At 46.2% G+C, this 16,097-nt stretch overlaps 1 protein-coding gene across 2 annotated transcripts in view; it reads left to right on the forward strand.

The window, feature by feature from the left end:
• The window catches only part of CD99L2 (CD99 molecule like 2), a 70,090-nt gene that overhangs the window by 33,837 nt on the left and 20,156 nt on the right, over positions 1–16,097 (forward strand). The window contains exons 2-7 of one of the 2 annotated variants that reach the window (XM_028714426.2): positions 5,988–6,053; positions 6,296–6,334; positions 7,933–8,025; positions 9,730–9,807; positions 11,253–11,345; positions 13,134–13,169. In XM_028714426.2, coding sequence (XP_028570259.1) covers positions 5,988–6,053; positions 6,296–6,334; positions 7,933–8,025; positions 9,730–9,807; positions 11,253–11,345; positions 13,134–13,169 — 405 coding nt within the window. The remainder of the gene's footprint in view (positions 1–5,987; positions 6,054–6,295; positions 6,335–7,932; positions 8,026–9,729; positions 9,808–11,252; positions 11,346–13,133; positions 13,170–16,097) is intronic. The other variant, XM_028714427.2, reaches the window with a different exon arrangement.

Here is a 16,097-nt window from a genome sequence, read left to right on the forward strand (position 1 = left end):
ACCTATATGGAATTTGGACTTTGCAGCAAGGATTGGAATAATGCGAAGAAGAAGAAAAAGGAGGAGAATAACAAGGCTTTTTGATGTCTGAGAACACAGTAATCAGGCCAGGGTCAAGGCTGGGGGCATGAGGCAGCTCTCCAAGCCTCTCCTGACTGACCCGCAGGACTCTTCCCAGCCATGCCCCCTCTCACCTGCCCATGTCTCTCACCTGCCCTGCTTTGTACACCTTCCCAGAGTATTTTTGCCTGACTGGGCTGTCTTTACCTTCCCGCTGGAGCGGTACCTATTTATCTACTTTCACTTTTGGGCATGCTTTCAAACTGCTAAGTTGGCAGGAGCAGGGACTGAGCAATGGGAGCCCATCCCCATCAGGGGGATTCAAACCGCCGACCTTCTGATCGGCAAGCCCAAGAGGCTTGGTGGTTTAGACCACAGCGCCACCCGCGTCCCTCAACCAAAAGTTACTAGCCTATTAATGCTTAACACATAAAAAGCCTGTTCTAACAATTTATCATCTGAGAAGAGCTACATTTTGGTATCTCTTTCCTGCTTGATTGCCTAGGGTAGTTCTCACTCACCACAGGCGACTAGTCAAGTGGATTTTTCCAGGTTTGCCTGAACCATGAGTAGAACAGCAAATTCACCAAATGCTTACTGGTCAGTGGAAGATAAATCTTTCACTTCAGTACAACTCTATCTATGCACCATAAAGAAAATGAAGGTATCTTATGGACCCTGGACAAGCAGGAATAAAGTTTCTATCCTGTGTTTTCTGACCGCCAAATATTCAGCTGTGAAAAGGCCAATTTCCACACACACCCCTTCAAAAACAAATAAAAATCCTGACAGTGGTTAAACCCAAGAGCTGTGCCGTTTTTGCTTTGTACAACAATGCACTAGTAGCAGTGACTGCCATATTGACAGCCTATTATTGATCCATAAAGGCTTCGCGTGTCTCCGTTAACCTCCACGGGCAAGGCAGAGACGTTGGCTTCAATTAGCGGGCAATGCATTATTAATCACAGCCAACTTCCAGGAAATCTCTGCTTAATGCTCTTCCGCTGTCCCCCCCAAAAATGGCTTCTCTTCTGCCTGGTGCGTAGTGGTGGCAACACAAGGAGGGGTGTGTGGCAGACTGTGCCTGGAAAGCATAGCTCAGTCTTTCAGTGCTAGAGCACATCATTTGCATGCAGAAGGTCTCATGTTTAGTTCCCTGCATCTCCAGTTAAAAGGATCTATAGCAGGAGATCTCTGCCCCTGGAGGGCCTGCTGCCAGTCAGAGTACACAACACTGGGTTGGGTAGGACACAGAGCCTGACCTAGAATAAAGGCAGCTTCCTACACACCTCCCTTCGTAATTTCCTCCCACGACGGTGAGTCCTTCCATCGATACCCCCTTCTGACATTATACAACGTTCTAAGCTTATACAATCTTACACAGCAGCAATAATTAGGGACACATCTCAATCATAAGTGCATAAGCTCTCTATGTGTTGCTTTTCATCTAGATCTGCTATTTTCTGTGCACTGTGAACATAAGCAAATGATTTGGAGTGCTCCAGAATTTACACACCTGAGTGGTATTGCCTGGCTGGAGTGTGTCTTTTAATTCTAGTAAGGCCTTTGGTTTAGAATCAGAATCGTATAATTGGAAGGGACTACGAGGGTCATCTAGTACAACCCCCTGCAATACAGGAATATAATATATATATATATATATATATATATATATATATATATATATATGCGCCAAACATGAGGTTCGAACCCTTGACCCTGGGGTTCAGAGTCCCATGCTGTACCGACTGAGCTACCCCAGGTATGTGCGGATGGCGGATGGAGAGGGCTGAGTGAGCAGAAGCTGCTGTAGAGAGATAATAATTACATTTGATGTTCCAGCAACTTTTATCTCTGGACCCACTGACATGTGGCCCTTGGGAAGTTGCTCAGGTGGGAATGTGGCCCTCGGGCTCTATTGTATCTTAAGTTTTTATTGATTTCTTTTCAGGTAAAAAAGGGTGGAGGGCAAAATACAAATCCCTCAAATAAACAGAAAGATGGCCCTTTAGTAAATGCTTCCAAAATGTGAGATGGATGTTGGTTTCTGTATGCAGCCCTTGGACAACAGCCCTCCAGCCGCCTTTCCCAAACAGCTCCTTGCAACAGTTGCATTCTTCTGTGTTAAAAACAAACCTGTTAATTGCATCACCTTGGAGTATAATGAATTGGTGTTCTTAGCATTTATTTAATCAGGGAGAGACAGGAAAGGGAAAAGAAAAAGGGGTGGGTGAGGAGAGAAAACCTTTTCTTGCATACAAATGTAAACTTTGGGTTGCCCCTGGGCCTTTCCCTTCAGCAAGGTTTAAATTGTTTCTATTGATCCTAGGATTAGAAGAAGCATTGTGGTGGTGTGTCTGTGTACAGACGTTCATTTTGCATCTTCACCAGGCCAAAGCTGCTCTGTTTTTGTAGCTGGCTCCTAAACCATAGCAGCTGCTTTGGTACGGCAAAGCGTCAGATCTGTCCTCTTGACACCAGCATTGATGCAACTTACTCAGACAAGGGTGAGGTGGGGCAGGGCGGTGGCGAGGGTGGGACCATGGGGGGCACATTGGTGGATTCAGGTAAGCTGCAGCGATGCTGCTGTTGGGAGATCAGCTCCTCCCTGCCCCACTGGCTGCTTCTGCTGCACATTAGCATTCTTTTATAACTCTTGTGTCCTGATTTCTCAGAAAGCCAGCATGGCTTGTCCTCCTCAGGGTTCCCCAGTGTCACTCTTGAGATTGAGGAGGAGGAAGCCAACAGGCACTGCCACCCACTGGACTTGGTTGCTAGTCCAAAGGCAGGGAGGAACACAGGAATCTCCCTTATAACAAGTGAGACCATCTAGCTCAGTACTGCGTACTCTGGCTGGCAGGGTTGGACCTGGGACTTTCTGCATGCAAGGCAGATGCTCTGCTGCTGAGCTACAGCCTTTCCCCCAAACGTATTCCCTCAGTAGCATAGGGCTCTTTTTTTTGCAATGTGGGAGGGGATTCCCACCCTCCATACCTTACACAGAACGTCTCATAAGGAAAGGTAAAGCCAGCCTGGGTGGAGTAGAAAACTGGGACTTGAGATACTTAGGTTTCATTGTCGGCTTTGTTTTTATTATGCTGCGAACTGCCCTGAAATCAATAGAGTTGGGAGGGGCCCCGAGGGTCATCCAGTCTAACCCCCTGCAATGCAAGGGCAGTATACAAATTTAATTAATAGATAAGTAGGGTCAGATTCCCCACTCAGCCATGAATAGCCGGTGTTGTTGGCCAGTAACTACGCCGTAGCCCAGTCTACCAGACAGAGTGACCATGAGGATAGAATTGGTGGTTGTGGTGGTAGGGATTGCGCCTTATGGCTGCAATCCTGTTCTCCAGGGGTGGGGAAGCTTTTTCAGCCCAGGAGCTACATTCCTTGGGGGGGGGGGTGCCATTCCAGGAGACCGAATGCCACATCAGTGGGTGGGACCAAAGCAAAGGTGGGCGGAGCAAGGAATGTGAGCCTTACTGGACCTAGTAGGCTAAATCCCAACCACATAGGAGTCGGACATTTTTGCACCCCTCCCCTTTGCCCCTGCTCTCTCCCCTCCCCCCCCCCCCCCGGTTGAAATGCTGACATTTGCTTCCTGCCAGCCCCGGTGCCTTCCCCCATTGTTGCTGGCCTTGTCACTCGAGCCTTAAATTTATTCATGGAAGATGTCAGAGCTCAGGTGGCAGCAGCTAAATCCATTTAGCAGCTGGAATCCAAGGGAAGCCATTTGAACGTTAACACCATTTGCGTTAACTTCGCATGTGCCGAGAGACGTAAAATCCAGAATGTATCAAGAGCGGATAAGCCAACAGTCGGTAATGGGGGAGTAAAAGTAACAATAATAAAAGGCTCCCAAGATGAAGGATTAAAGGTTGCAACCATCAATAGAGGGAGAACTCAGACCTGGGGCTCAAATGCGGCCCCTTGGGACTCTCCTCAGGCCACGCCTCCTCTGCAGACCCCAACCCTAATTTGCTCTGGTCCGCAGCCTCACCAAGTCCTTTTGCCTGACTGAATTGTGTCCTTGAACTCTGATAGTGTTTCTTCACTGGCCAGATGGAGGCTGCAGACATGCCTTTGACTTGGGAGAGATGTACCTTGCTTTACAAAAGAGGCACTTTTTGGCTCTGGCCACACCCACTGTTGGTCCCAGGAAGCTTGTTCACAAGGGAATATGTTCCTCGGGCTGGGAGAAATAGTATTTGTCCTGCTTCTGTTGTGCTCCTGGCCCCCCAGACAGCAATAATACTGGTAGTATTGGGGAAGCATCACAGAACAACGAATGAAGCAGAGTAAATTCACCTCCAGCGTACGATTGTGGTATCAAGAATACATTGCAGAATACACCTGTAATAAAGCACCCGTCTTGAGGGGTCCTTGGTCTCTCCGCACAACCGCTTTCTTCATTTCAGCAGTCTAGTTTGGGGAAATAGGTGTGTGTGTGTGTGTCTATTGTTAAACAGTCCAGAGTCAGAAATCCTTATTTACCGTAAATCACTCAGAGATCTGCCATAATATCCTTATCTCAATTTTGCCCTCCCTTTCAGTGCAAATATAGAATTATTATCTTTCATCTTGGAATGCGTTTTGCTAAAAGATGCAGTATCGGCTAGGTGTTCTTTCTCTTTCTCTCTCCCCCCCCCTCCTCTGTTTTGTCAGATGATGTGCCAATATTTTTACAGTGTTTTCCCTCCAAACGTATAATAACCAGGAGAACATCCACAGATGAGTGGCATATTGAGAGATGGAAGAATCAGTAGGCTCTGCCTTGACAAACATGAGTGAAGCCCATGCATTTACAGACAAAGAGAGACAAACAGAGAACCTAAACTCTGACTTGCCCTGCAATTTCACAGCAATGAGATTCTGGGAAAGTGCTTGAACCCAATGGGAAGGGACAGATTTGAAAACGTGTCACAAGCTGAAGCAATCTGGCTAAATGCTGCCTTGCCACCTTCTGTTTTCAATTGATGACCTCCCTGTATTGGGGATTAGAGACTGGTCATCTGGTGGTTAGAGCAGTGGTTCTCCAAGGGTGTGGCAAGCCTGGTGGGAAGATTCAAGGGCAATCAAATAAACATTTAAACATTTTTGTGTTGAATGTCTATACAATCAGAAATGGTATTCACGCCTCTCTTCAAGAGCATTGGCTATTCAGTTCTACATATTGCGGTGGACAGTGATATTCAACTCTTGACAAATATGAAAGACCAGAAAAGAGTAAGGCTTCTTTGTGCTGATGAGAAGATGAAAGCTTGTTCTGTCTCAAAATAGACCTTATATAAATGAGATTACCCAGCAAAAGAAAGCTCACAGCTCTCATTGAGTCTGTATACCTACTTAAGGTACATATGTAAGAGGCTCGTTCATGATTATATTTTGGGAATGATTCACGTTCTTATATAACTGCATTGTTTTATACATTCTGGATGCCCCACGATCACATACTAAAGTAGTTGCGTTGTATGTTATAAATCAAGCACTGCTAGGAGTGGTTTCTTTTTGTTTTCCAATGAATTTATTCCCAATAAAAAAGAATCGAGCAAATTTTTATTCTGAAAGTGTGGTCCAGATAAAATTTTCTGAGGACCACTAGGTTAGAGTGTCAGAGTAGGGCCTACTCAGCCACGAAGCTTACTGGTTATGTGTGCATGTATGCATGTGTTTATAATCCCCCATCTGACTGGCTTCCTCCAGCCGCTCTGGGCAGCTTCCAACAAATTAAAACACAACACGACATCAAACATTAAAACTTCCCTGAACAGCTGCTGTCTCTCTGCCTGCCTGCCTATCTCACAGGGTTGTTGTGAGGATGCAGTTCGGATGGGGAGAACTAGTATAGCTCCTGGAGCTCATTAAAGGAAAGGTGGGATATAAATGCAGCAAATAACTTACCTGTGCTATTTCTTTGTCTCTAGGATATGCCGATGATTTCGACTTAAATTTAGAGGATGCGCTGGATGATGGCATTCCAACGAAACGGCGTAAGTCACCCTTGTGCTGGAGAGAATTGGGTGGGGAGAGCAACCTGCATTATATATTGATGTTTTCACAGATGCACGCACCTCCTACAGTTATTTACAGCTTAATAATAAACTCAGTGGGTATTGAACTCAATGGGACTTGTTTTTGAGTACACATGTGCTTGTGCTGTGAGATTCAGTGAACTTTTAATTCTTCATCCAGTTGAAATGTCCTTCCTTCCCTCTTTTTGTCTTAACTACAGCTACTCCCAAGCCACCCAAGAAGCCTTCCAGCGGAACAGGTGAGATGTTTTGCCATCTCTTATTTATAGCAAAAGAGTGGAGTGAATCAGGGGCAAGTTGCTGTTTGCAGGTGGGATTTAATCACATAGCGGCAAATTCAAGTTCTGCAATCAAAGATGATTTGAAGCTGTTGGCACAACTAACCTGCTTTGCTCCATAGAAAAGAAATGGACTTTCTGCAGTAAGGAAAGTGATGGGGAAATGCATTGGAATCACATTTGCTTGATAAGTCATTGTCTAACCTCCCTGCAAACAAATCAAAATGAGTGCGCGATAAATAGCTGAAAACGTCTAGACTCCATACAGACTGTGTGCAAACAGATCATGAGCAAACCCAGAAGGGACCAAACCCAGGAGAAATTGCTATTTGATTTAGAGGCAACTAAGTGTTTCTGGGTAGGAATGGCAACTATTGATTGCAGGTTGTGGGGTCTGACAGACCCTGCAAACGCTTTCTGTTTCTTCTTGTGGCTGATGCTGGTTAATGGAGTGGTAGGGGCCTCTGGTTGGGTTGTAGGGGCAGGATGCAGAAGCAATGCAGAGAACCAACTGGGCAAAGAAGTCCCAAGGCTCCTGCTACCACCAAAATTGCCACATGGCTTGGTCCTTGCCCATTCCACCTCTCTCACCTGTGGGGGGATGTGGCAATGGAGGAAGCACATGCATGCAGCTCTGCCTCCCCCAATGTCATGTGTGTGAAATGTTGCAGTGAATCTGAGTTAATGGATCTGAGTTCAACAAACTTGACTCCTTAGGTGGGCCACTGCCAGGGACTGGCTGGGCAACAAGGAGTTGTGGGAGGCAACAGCTGGGGAACCCCCAAGGGAAATCCCAGAGGAAGAAGGCTCAAAGGCTACGGATTGGTGGTGGGACAATCAGAGGGAGAAGATTGGGAGGAGGGCCTGGATGCTGAAGGGGCAACAGGGTTTAGTGAGCAGGAAGAGCTGGTGGCAGGGAACAGTTCAGACTCTGAGGCTGAAACAGAAGAGAGGAGTCAGGGGGCAGCTGAAGAATCCAGGGAGTCTCCCTCTCCTGCTGCAACAAGTTTCCTCCCCTTTAGTCTCCAAGAATGCACAGAATAATTAGGGCAGAACAGAGGTCAGAGATGTGCAAGCACAGTTTGAGACTGTTTGGGAAATACCTGGGAGAAAGGTGGGAAGGCAGGGACCTTCAGACCTGGCAACTGCTCCATAGCGGCAATACCTACTGGGAAGAGTTGCTGAGCAGTATGCCATTTCCTTGAATAAAGAGTTAACTTCGCTGACAACGGAGCCCTGTGTCTTTCTTGCTGACTTGCAGCTGACTCCAACCTTTACAGCCACACCAGTAACGAAAACACTGTACCAGGCACACCAGTCGCAGGAGTGTCTGTATTTTAGTGGAATGCTGTCGCTGCCGGAATCTCTCTGTGCTGCCTTAGGGAGTCCCTCTTTCATTATGCCATCCTGGCCTGCTTTAAAGGGTTGTTGTGAGGGTAAAATGGGATAAGCCAGGAACTCCTTGGAGAAGAAGAGAAGATACACATGGTGCACAAAAACCAACCACCTGTGGCTTATTTGTCTCTCTGTGTGTGCTTCTGTATTTATCTGCCAAATAGGTGACTTGGACTTGGCTGACTACTTCGACACCCCACCAGAGATGACAACTAAATCAACCAAGGTGACCACTGGTCCTTATCCAAGGAAACCAGGTGAGTCCTTCCTTTCCCTGCTAGGCTTTATTATAGCAGAAGGGAAGGAACCTCCAGATCATTGTTGGGCTCCAACTTCCACCAGCTTTAGCCAGCATGGCGAATGGCAAAGGATGATGGGAGCTGTAGTCCAGCAGCACATGGGGCAGGGGAGGCCCACAGGTTCCCCATCCCTGTTTTATAGCAAAGTTTCCTAAAGGCCTGAGCTACCCACTGTCAACCTTCACAGGATTGAGAGCCGCAAGTTCTTCCTGTTGCTCCATTTTGGTTTCTCTCCTCCGTTTCCATCTCTGCTTTTGCTTCTCCCGTCTCTCCTTTTCTTTTACTTCTTGGGGGGTGTTGTTTGTACCAGGGGTGGGGAACCTCTCTGCCCTTCTAGGGGGTCCCCATTCCTCACATAAGGCTGTTTCCTTCCCCCCCCAAACCATGCCCACGGGTCCGGCACCTGATGTCATATGTGTCACGACTTCAAAGGAACAATTAGGAGGTTGAAGTTATTGTTCCTTTGCTGGCCCCACACTTTGTTCCAGGACTGCAAAGCGTTTTCCACCGAAATAGCTGCTAAAAAAGAGGGGGCCCCCCTTCCCCTGGAGCAACAGCAGCACAGAGCTGTTTAAATGCCCTTTTTGCAAACAGCCCCATGCTGGTCTTTTGAGTCTCTTGTTCTCTGCACAAGGCTGTTTTGCAGAAGAGCTTTCAAGCCGACCCATGCTACTCTTTGAAGTTCCAACAACTCAGGAATGCAGCGTCACCTGACATTACAGTGATGTCAGGTGACTGATAGGTAGTAGATGGCCTTGCCCACCTGCCAGATTTTTCCTGCTAGGGATCCAGGAGATAAGGATCTGGCCCTGCAGCCAGAAAATGTTCCTCACCACTGATCTGTACTATGACCCAGCACATATGGGCACAACAGGCTCCTAGTGCTGTTGTTTTTTGCTCATGGAAAGAGTTGTATGTGGGTGTTTTGTCCAATATTGCTTGTGGGGATGGGAGGGGAGAGTTGGGTTGTATCTCCTAATTCCACCCTAGTTGTTGTGTCCCCTATTGGCTCTGCCCCCCCCTGGCTGTACTATATTAATAATAATATTTTATTAAGAGAATTTCATTTATGAAAAAGTAGAGTGAGGAAAGAAAGGGGGGGAGTGAGTGAGAATGAAAAAAACAAAAACTGCTAAATTGCCATATATTAATATACAGATGTGTATATTCTTAATATCCTGATACACATATAATTGTTAGTAACCTAATATATTCTGTGTAAATGCATTCCAGATATCATGGTATTTATCCAAAGAGAGTCTGCAGCTATAAGCTGCCCATTCATGGGTTGCCACTGTCATGTTGTCGAGTCATTGATTAAGGGGAATCGTATCTCTATTCTTCCAGTTCATCAGTTATCAGTCTCTTGGCCACCATTAGGGTGTGTAGAATCCATTTCTGCTGTCCTGTTGTCAGTTTCCATACAATGGGTATATATAGTTCAAGAGAAAATTCACCTCTTAAAATCTTAACCCTGCCCCCAATAGTGTTTTGTTTATACAGTCCCCTGGCCGTACTTAGGGTGGGTGGGCAGTGAGAAGAGAGCAGCTCCCCTGGAAGAGGCTCCTCCTGTGGCTTAAATTGCTCCTGCCAATCTTTTCATTCTCTACCCAACCGCCACCACTTTCTGAGTCACCTTCCCTTGCGTTCCTCTGTCTTCAGATGATATCCACTGGAACGTGATGCATACCACCACCAAGCAGCCCAAAACTACCAAGGCTCCACCCAAGAAGGTCCCAGGTAAGTGACAACCTCTACAGAGCGCACAAGACACCCATGGCTCATGCCAGGAATGTGTCAAGGGACTTATTACACTTTTCCTTCCTGGATAGTGTTATTTTCCCTAGGAAGTGAATCAAGTGTGTGATGCTCCAGGGCCTATTCTGGAATACCATTCCACAAACAGGGCAACCGTGGACACCCCTATGCCCACCAGCTTTGCATAAGCCTTGGCCAACATGATAGAGTACATCCAGGGACAAGGTTGTCCCAATGTTTCTCCTGCTCCCATCCTTACTGCTTTGGCCTCAAGTGGGAGGATGATGGTGCAGACAACGCTGTTAAGTGCAGGGTGCGTCTTGCAATATACCCTGTTTCCCTGAAAATAAGACAGTGTCATATTAATTTTTGCTCCCAAAGATGCACTAGGTCTTATTTTCAGGGGATTTGTCCATAAGAAGAATACGGTGCACATTTATTGTCTAATTGTGAGTCAGCCAGACTCCGTCAGGGCAGAGCGAGCAGCAGGCGGCAGCTTGTCCTGGTGGTGGCATGGGCTCTCTGATTTAAAGGGACCTCGCACTGCCTGAACAGCTCCGGCTGCACTGCAGCCAATCAGTGAGCTGCACAGCGGCGGTGCCCACCACTACGGTCCAGAGGAGTCAGATGCCTTACGGTAGCTTCGGGGACCTTATATTCCAGGGAGGCCTTATGTTTGGGGAGGTCTTATTTTCGGTGGATGCCTTATATTACAGTGTGAGGCAAAACTGGAGGTAGGTCTTATTTTTGGGGATGTCTTAAAAGCTCTAAAGCATATAATAATCTAATACAAATTCAAACTGGGAAGGTTCTGTTACTTTGTTTTGTTTTCAAAAGCCAACCTAGAGGGAGGAAAAATATAAATAGACCTATTCATTCATTCATTCATTCATTCATTCATTCAAAGACCTCTTCATATTTCCCTGCAATTTCAACTACTCAGTAATTCAGTTATGTCCTGTTATGCACTTTGCACAGAGGTTGCCCTGCACAGTGGATCAAGCTGCAGGAAAAAGCACATACTGTCTTTACCAGTTTGAATTTGTATTAGATTATTATATGCTTTGGAGCAGTGGTTCCCAATTAGGTAATTACTGAGGACCCCCTGTTTTTCAAAAGCCAAGCCACGGACTCCCCTACTTTTGAAAAATTTGGTAACTCTTATTTACCTCTGCAAAGCAATTTTTTGAACAAAATGTGGGGTAGCCCCTAATAAGCAGATGATTTTGGTATACTAAAAAAAAGGCCATAAAATCTGTTATACTACCATGCAAAAATGACAAAAATTTAGTTGTGGGGGAGGGCAGGGGTGGGGCCACAGACCCCCTGGGTGCATTCTGTGGACCCCTAGAGGTTCCTTAATTGGTAACCACTGCTTTATAGAGTGACAGATGCATTCAATAGGTAATCCATGTGCTATTTCACAGCCAAAGATCCAATGGATTTTGACTTATCTGATGCTTTGGATGACCACAACCCTGGACAAGGTGGAGGAACGCCTAATGTAAATCCTGGTGGAGGTACGTTGACAGATCAGTATTAGCTTTGTGCTTTACTTCTAAATTTTAGATGATTTGGCCAGCATTTTTCTCACAATGGTTGGGCAGCCCAACCTCAATGGTGCTTAATATGCATCAAACTTTGACCCCAGATACCATGGAACTGGGTGGCTTGGAAAAGACCACATGGCTCGCGAGTGGCATTATAATAGGAATTGGGAACCCTTTACAGCCCCGGGAGCCGCATGCCAGTGGAGTCTTGTGGAGGAAGGTCTTGAGTTGGCCCCTAAGTTCCCATAGGTTCCCATAGTGCAAACCCCGTCAGCCACAAAAAAATGTCTACCAGGCTTGCTGAACGTATCAATGTTAGCAACATATATCTTCTCCTTCCACTTTCCCAATGTTAAAAAACAAGCATTTTGTACAGTTTCCCTCCCTGGTCACATGGAGATGATTCTCCAGGAGGCCAAGTGAGGTGCTGTTCACAAGTCAAGCCTAGCCAACCTACGTAGTATGCGCGAGTTGACTTGGGTGAGCATCTGTGTGCCACCTTTCCCTCTGATGCAGCCAGGTGCAGTGGTTGTGGGTGGGCCCAGCTTAAAGCAGGAGAGGTGACCCGTGGCATTTGGGCCCAGAGAAGCTGGTGGACGAGGCCCCACTTATTTCAAGCCCAGAAATCTTAGCACGTAGATTGGGTGAGTTGATACAGAGGTCCCGCTGAGTGAAGGAGATTCCCCTTGTCAGCCAAAACTGGGTTGGAAGAATCCACTTCCTTTAAGGCTGCTGTGCTCACATTTTGAGCCATCTGTGGGGCGTATAGGAAGGACTCTTTTCTCATGTTGATGTTACAGTGAACCAAACCTCTGATGTAGCCAAAATCTTGGGGTGGCAAACAAAACAGGATACCTTCTCATGGCCAAAGCTTGACAGCTCAAAAGGCATACAGGAAGTCTGGATGACATGTTCAAGTCACGCTTGAGTCTGCCATAGGAAGGGGTTGTTGTACTTCCCCACTGCACAAAGAAAGCCCTTAAAATAGCAAAGGGAAAGGGACACAAACACACATTTTTGCCAAAAGGTAGGTCACTGTGACTTCACCTCTGGCTTTAGGGCTGTGCTTATTGGTTCATGGGATTCGCTGCATGAATCAACAGCACAGGCATAGTAGGGTGGATGAACAATAGTAATTTAAACAGAGGACCTGTAATAAAATCTTGCAGCGTGGGGTGTTGCTGTTCAGGGTTGCATTCCATTCCTCGTTCCCTGCCCCATCCCAGCAGTCAACATTCTGTGGCCTTAGAGCATGCTTAGTCCTAATGTGGGGCTAATTTGGGGTTCCCTCCCCTCCACAGGGTTTTTCCTAAAGGTTTTCTGGACTTTTGCAGGTGGTAGGGCTCCCCCAAATGTGCTGAGGACTCTCACTTGTGCATGGCTTATGTTGTGCAACATAAGTGGTGGCATTTGCACCCTGAACATTGCATATAGAAGAAGTGGTCACGTTGATGCTTTGCTGTGAGAAACACATGGCCCTCAGCTTTAAACCTCCTCTCCCCTTCATATGACCTGTTTGACCAGATAAATTTCCTTATGGATCATTCATGTCTCCCTTGTTTGTCTCCCTCCACCCTATTCATATAGGTAACACTAGAGAAATAAACAGATGTGTTGGCAGAATGTTCATGTTATTGATACCAACTTGCACTCTTTTTTTCCTAAAACATGCGTAATTTGCTTTCATCGTGTTGCAAAACCTAAATCAACAGCTGCTATTTTCTGTGATCAGTTAATGAATAAAGAATCCTGTTCCAGGCTCGAAAGGTACAGGTGGAAGAGGTGGAAAACCTGGTAAGGAGTCTTGGATGGGCTCCCAGTTGCTACCTTTCCCCTTCCTGTCACAATCCTTTGTTTTCTGCCGTCCACTCCTTCTAAGCACGGAAAATCCATCCTGTTACTTATCTGTGCAATGCACTGGGGGCGAGGGGGGATTTTAAATGCTGAACGCCTCTACTAATTTTCCCTTTCAATTAGCATTCTCTAATTTTCACATTTATTATTGACTTGGTCAACTTCAGATCTTGTGAGATGGCCGTTTGCTGTTCCCTGCGTTACTTTTTTCCAAAAATGAAACACTCTAAGAAAGGCTGCCATTACGAAATCGAAAACCGGATAGTGATCCATTTTGTACATCACAGCAAGCTGTAGCTAATAGTTTACCATCATGGTTCCTGGAGGGAACTTTCACTCCACCCCACAAGTAAGCAGAGGAAATAAGCCATGATCCCTAGCTTAGGTGTGCATCTGAGCCAGGCACAATGGTCTGTTTTGCTCCAGCAACCCACCTTCAGTTACTACAGATTGTGTCTTCCAGGGAGCAAAACCCAACTGTTGTCCCTGGTTTGGATTTAACCTTAAGGCAAGAATTGTGGTTTGTATCTTCTGCCCACTAGTGGGAAGGAATGAAACAGATGGAAAAAGACATAACCACAGTTTAAGGGAAGGTGTGGCCTAATATCACACTGCTGGAAAGCTTCAAGGAGGGATGGGGAACCTGTGACCCTCCAGTCGTTTCTGGACTACCTTGGCCATTGGCCGTGCTGGCTGGGTGTGACGCAGGGCAGAAGATCCCTCACCCCGGTTCAGAGCAAGTTCCTTCCTGTATTTATGTGGAGAGAGCACACGGGGAGGAGTGTCCAGGGAACACTTTTATTTGTTTTCCTGTTACCTAAAGCAGCACTTCCTCTTTTTCTTTTTCTTTTTAAGCTGAGAGAGGTGCTTCCCGTCAGGGTTGTTGTGGGCCAGTTGCACTATTGACCTGACTGTCAGCATCATTTTAAGACAGGGACAGGGAACCTTTGCTTGTGGGCCAAATGTGACCTATGATGCCTCTCCATTTGGCCTGCCAGGCCATTTTTAGAAAGCCATGCCCTACACCTGACATTATGGTGGGTAAAGGTGAGGTGTGAAAGGAACAAACAGGAATTCAGGTTGACTTTGAATTGTTCCTCTGCTTGAACAAGGCAGACTCCCAACCACCCATCAGCTGATGTGTGGTGAGAGCACAGCTTAATCAAGGAGGGTGGAGCAATTCCCACTGAACGAAAATACCTCACAGCAGGATAGGACTGATAGGAAAAGGGCTGTTCTTCAAATCTCCAAATTTCAGCGGTTTAAGGAGAAGGCTGGAGATGCTTACAAAGGGCTTACAAACACCCCTGAGCTGTGTTTTGAAGTCCTAACAATTGGAGCTACAAAGCGCAGCATGATGTCAGGTGATTGACGTATGGGTGACCCCATGCACCTGCAAAATTTGGCCTGCCAGAGTGTGGGGAAATTTAGATCTAGTTTGCTGGCCAGAAAAGGTTATCCACCCCTGTGATAAGGGCCTGTCTTTATATTCTCCAACCAGTGGGGCCTGGGAGAAGGATTTGCCATCTAGCTTTTCTAGTTCTCCTTTTTCTTCCCCAGCTTTCTCCTCTGCTTGCTCCCTTCTCCTCTCCACTGCTATCCAGCGTTGTGGGTTCCTTGCTTGCTTGCTTCTACCCACGGTATCACGTGGGAGAGTTTGGAAATTTGTACATGATGTGCTTGGTCTTGAATTCTAAGCAAGCAATAACAAATTGATCTGTGTCTTAAGTTTTTGTGAGTTTTTTCTATACCACTTCATTTCTGAGGTTTCTAAGCGGCGTACATAAGACTTATAAAAGCATACAGCGGATAAAATCAATTAAAATGAATCATCTTGCATGTGGCTGATCAGAGCTGTTGTTATCCCAGCTGGCCATTGCCAAAGCATGGTGTGTATTTGTTTCCTTCTTAGCTACTGGAAATTTTTTTGCGCAACATTAACGCCGAAATGTTTGACTTTGGGTTTAGCTGGTTGCATAGGAGGAGAAAGACCTGGACTATACACACAGCTGTAGAAATCATTTTGATTCCCACCCCCAGCTGACTTTTAATGATATATTGACCTACATTGATATCTGCCATCACTTTGTCTTGTTTTAAAATAGTTGTTCAGGTTTTTAAAATTTATTTTTATTATTGTTTTGTATTGTAAGCCACCTTGTTTGAGTACATGCCCTGAAAGGTGCACAGGGTTCTGAAGTGATAAAATGCTCCAGGTGTTGGGAGGCGAATCAGAAGTTTTGAATCTCCCTTTTGTGAAAACACACATACAGGAAAAAACCAAACCCCTGAGAATAGAAAACTAGCGCAGATGAAACGAAGAAGGCTAGAAATCTTCCCTATTGTCCTAGTGTTCTGTTTTCATTTGCAGCGAGTTTATATCGTGTGTGCACGCGTTCAGAATGTGTATCCCCCCTCACCTGTAGCCTGAAATGGTACATTTGGGTTGCCAAGTGAAAAAAGAGAGAGCGGGACTTTTATCGTTGCGTTAAGCGGGGATTTCAGCAGCTGAAGCTCACCACGACAGGCGAAGAAGAGGACAGGGCTACTGCCCTTTAATGGAGGTGTATTTCTACACATCTATTCAGAAGCTACACCTTCTGAAATTCCCCACCTACACAACGCACCTATTAGGCACAGTGTTTCTCAGACTTGGGTCTCCAGCTGTTGTCAGACTACAAATTCCATCACCCCCGACCACTGATCCTGCTAGCTAAGGATGGTGGGAGTTGTGGTCCAACAACAGCTGGAGACCCAAGTTTGAGAAACACTGCATTAGAGGTAGAGGGGCCCTCTCTTCTTCACCTGCCCATCCTAACCAGTCCTCCTAAAGGTCCCAGTATCATCATGTCTTGCAGGAGGACATCC

Source organism: Podarcis muralis, chromosome Z (assembly GCF_964188315.1).
Source record: "Podarcis muralis chromosome Z, rPodMur119.hap1.1, whole genome shotgun sequence".
NCBI classification, from domain to species: Eukaryota; Metazoa; Chordata; class Lepidosauria; order Squamata; family Lacertidae; genus Podarcis; species Podarcis muralis.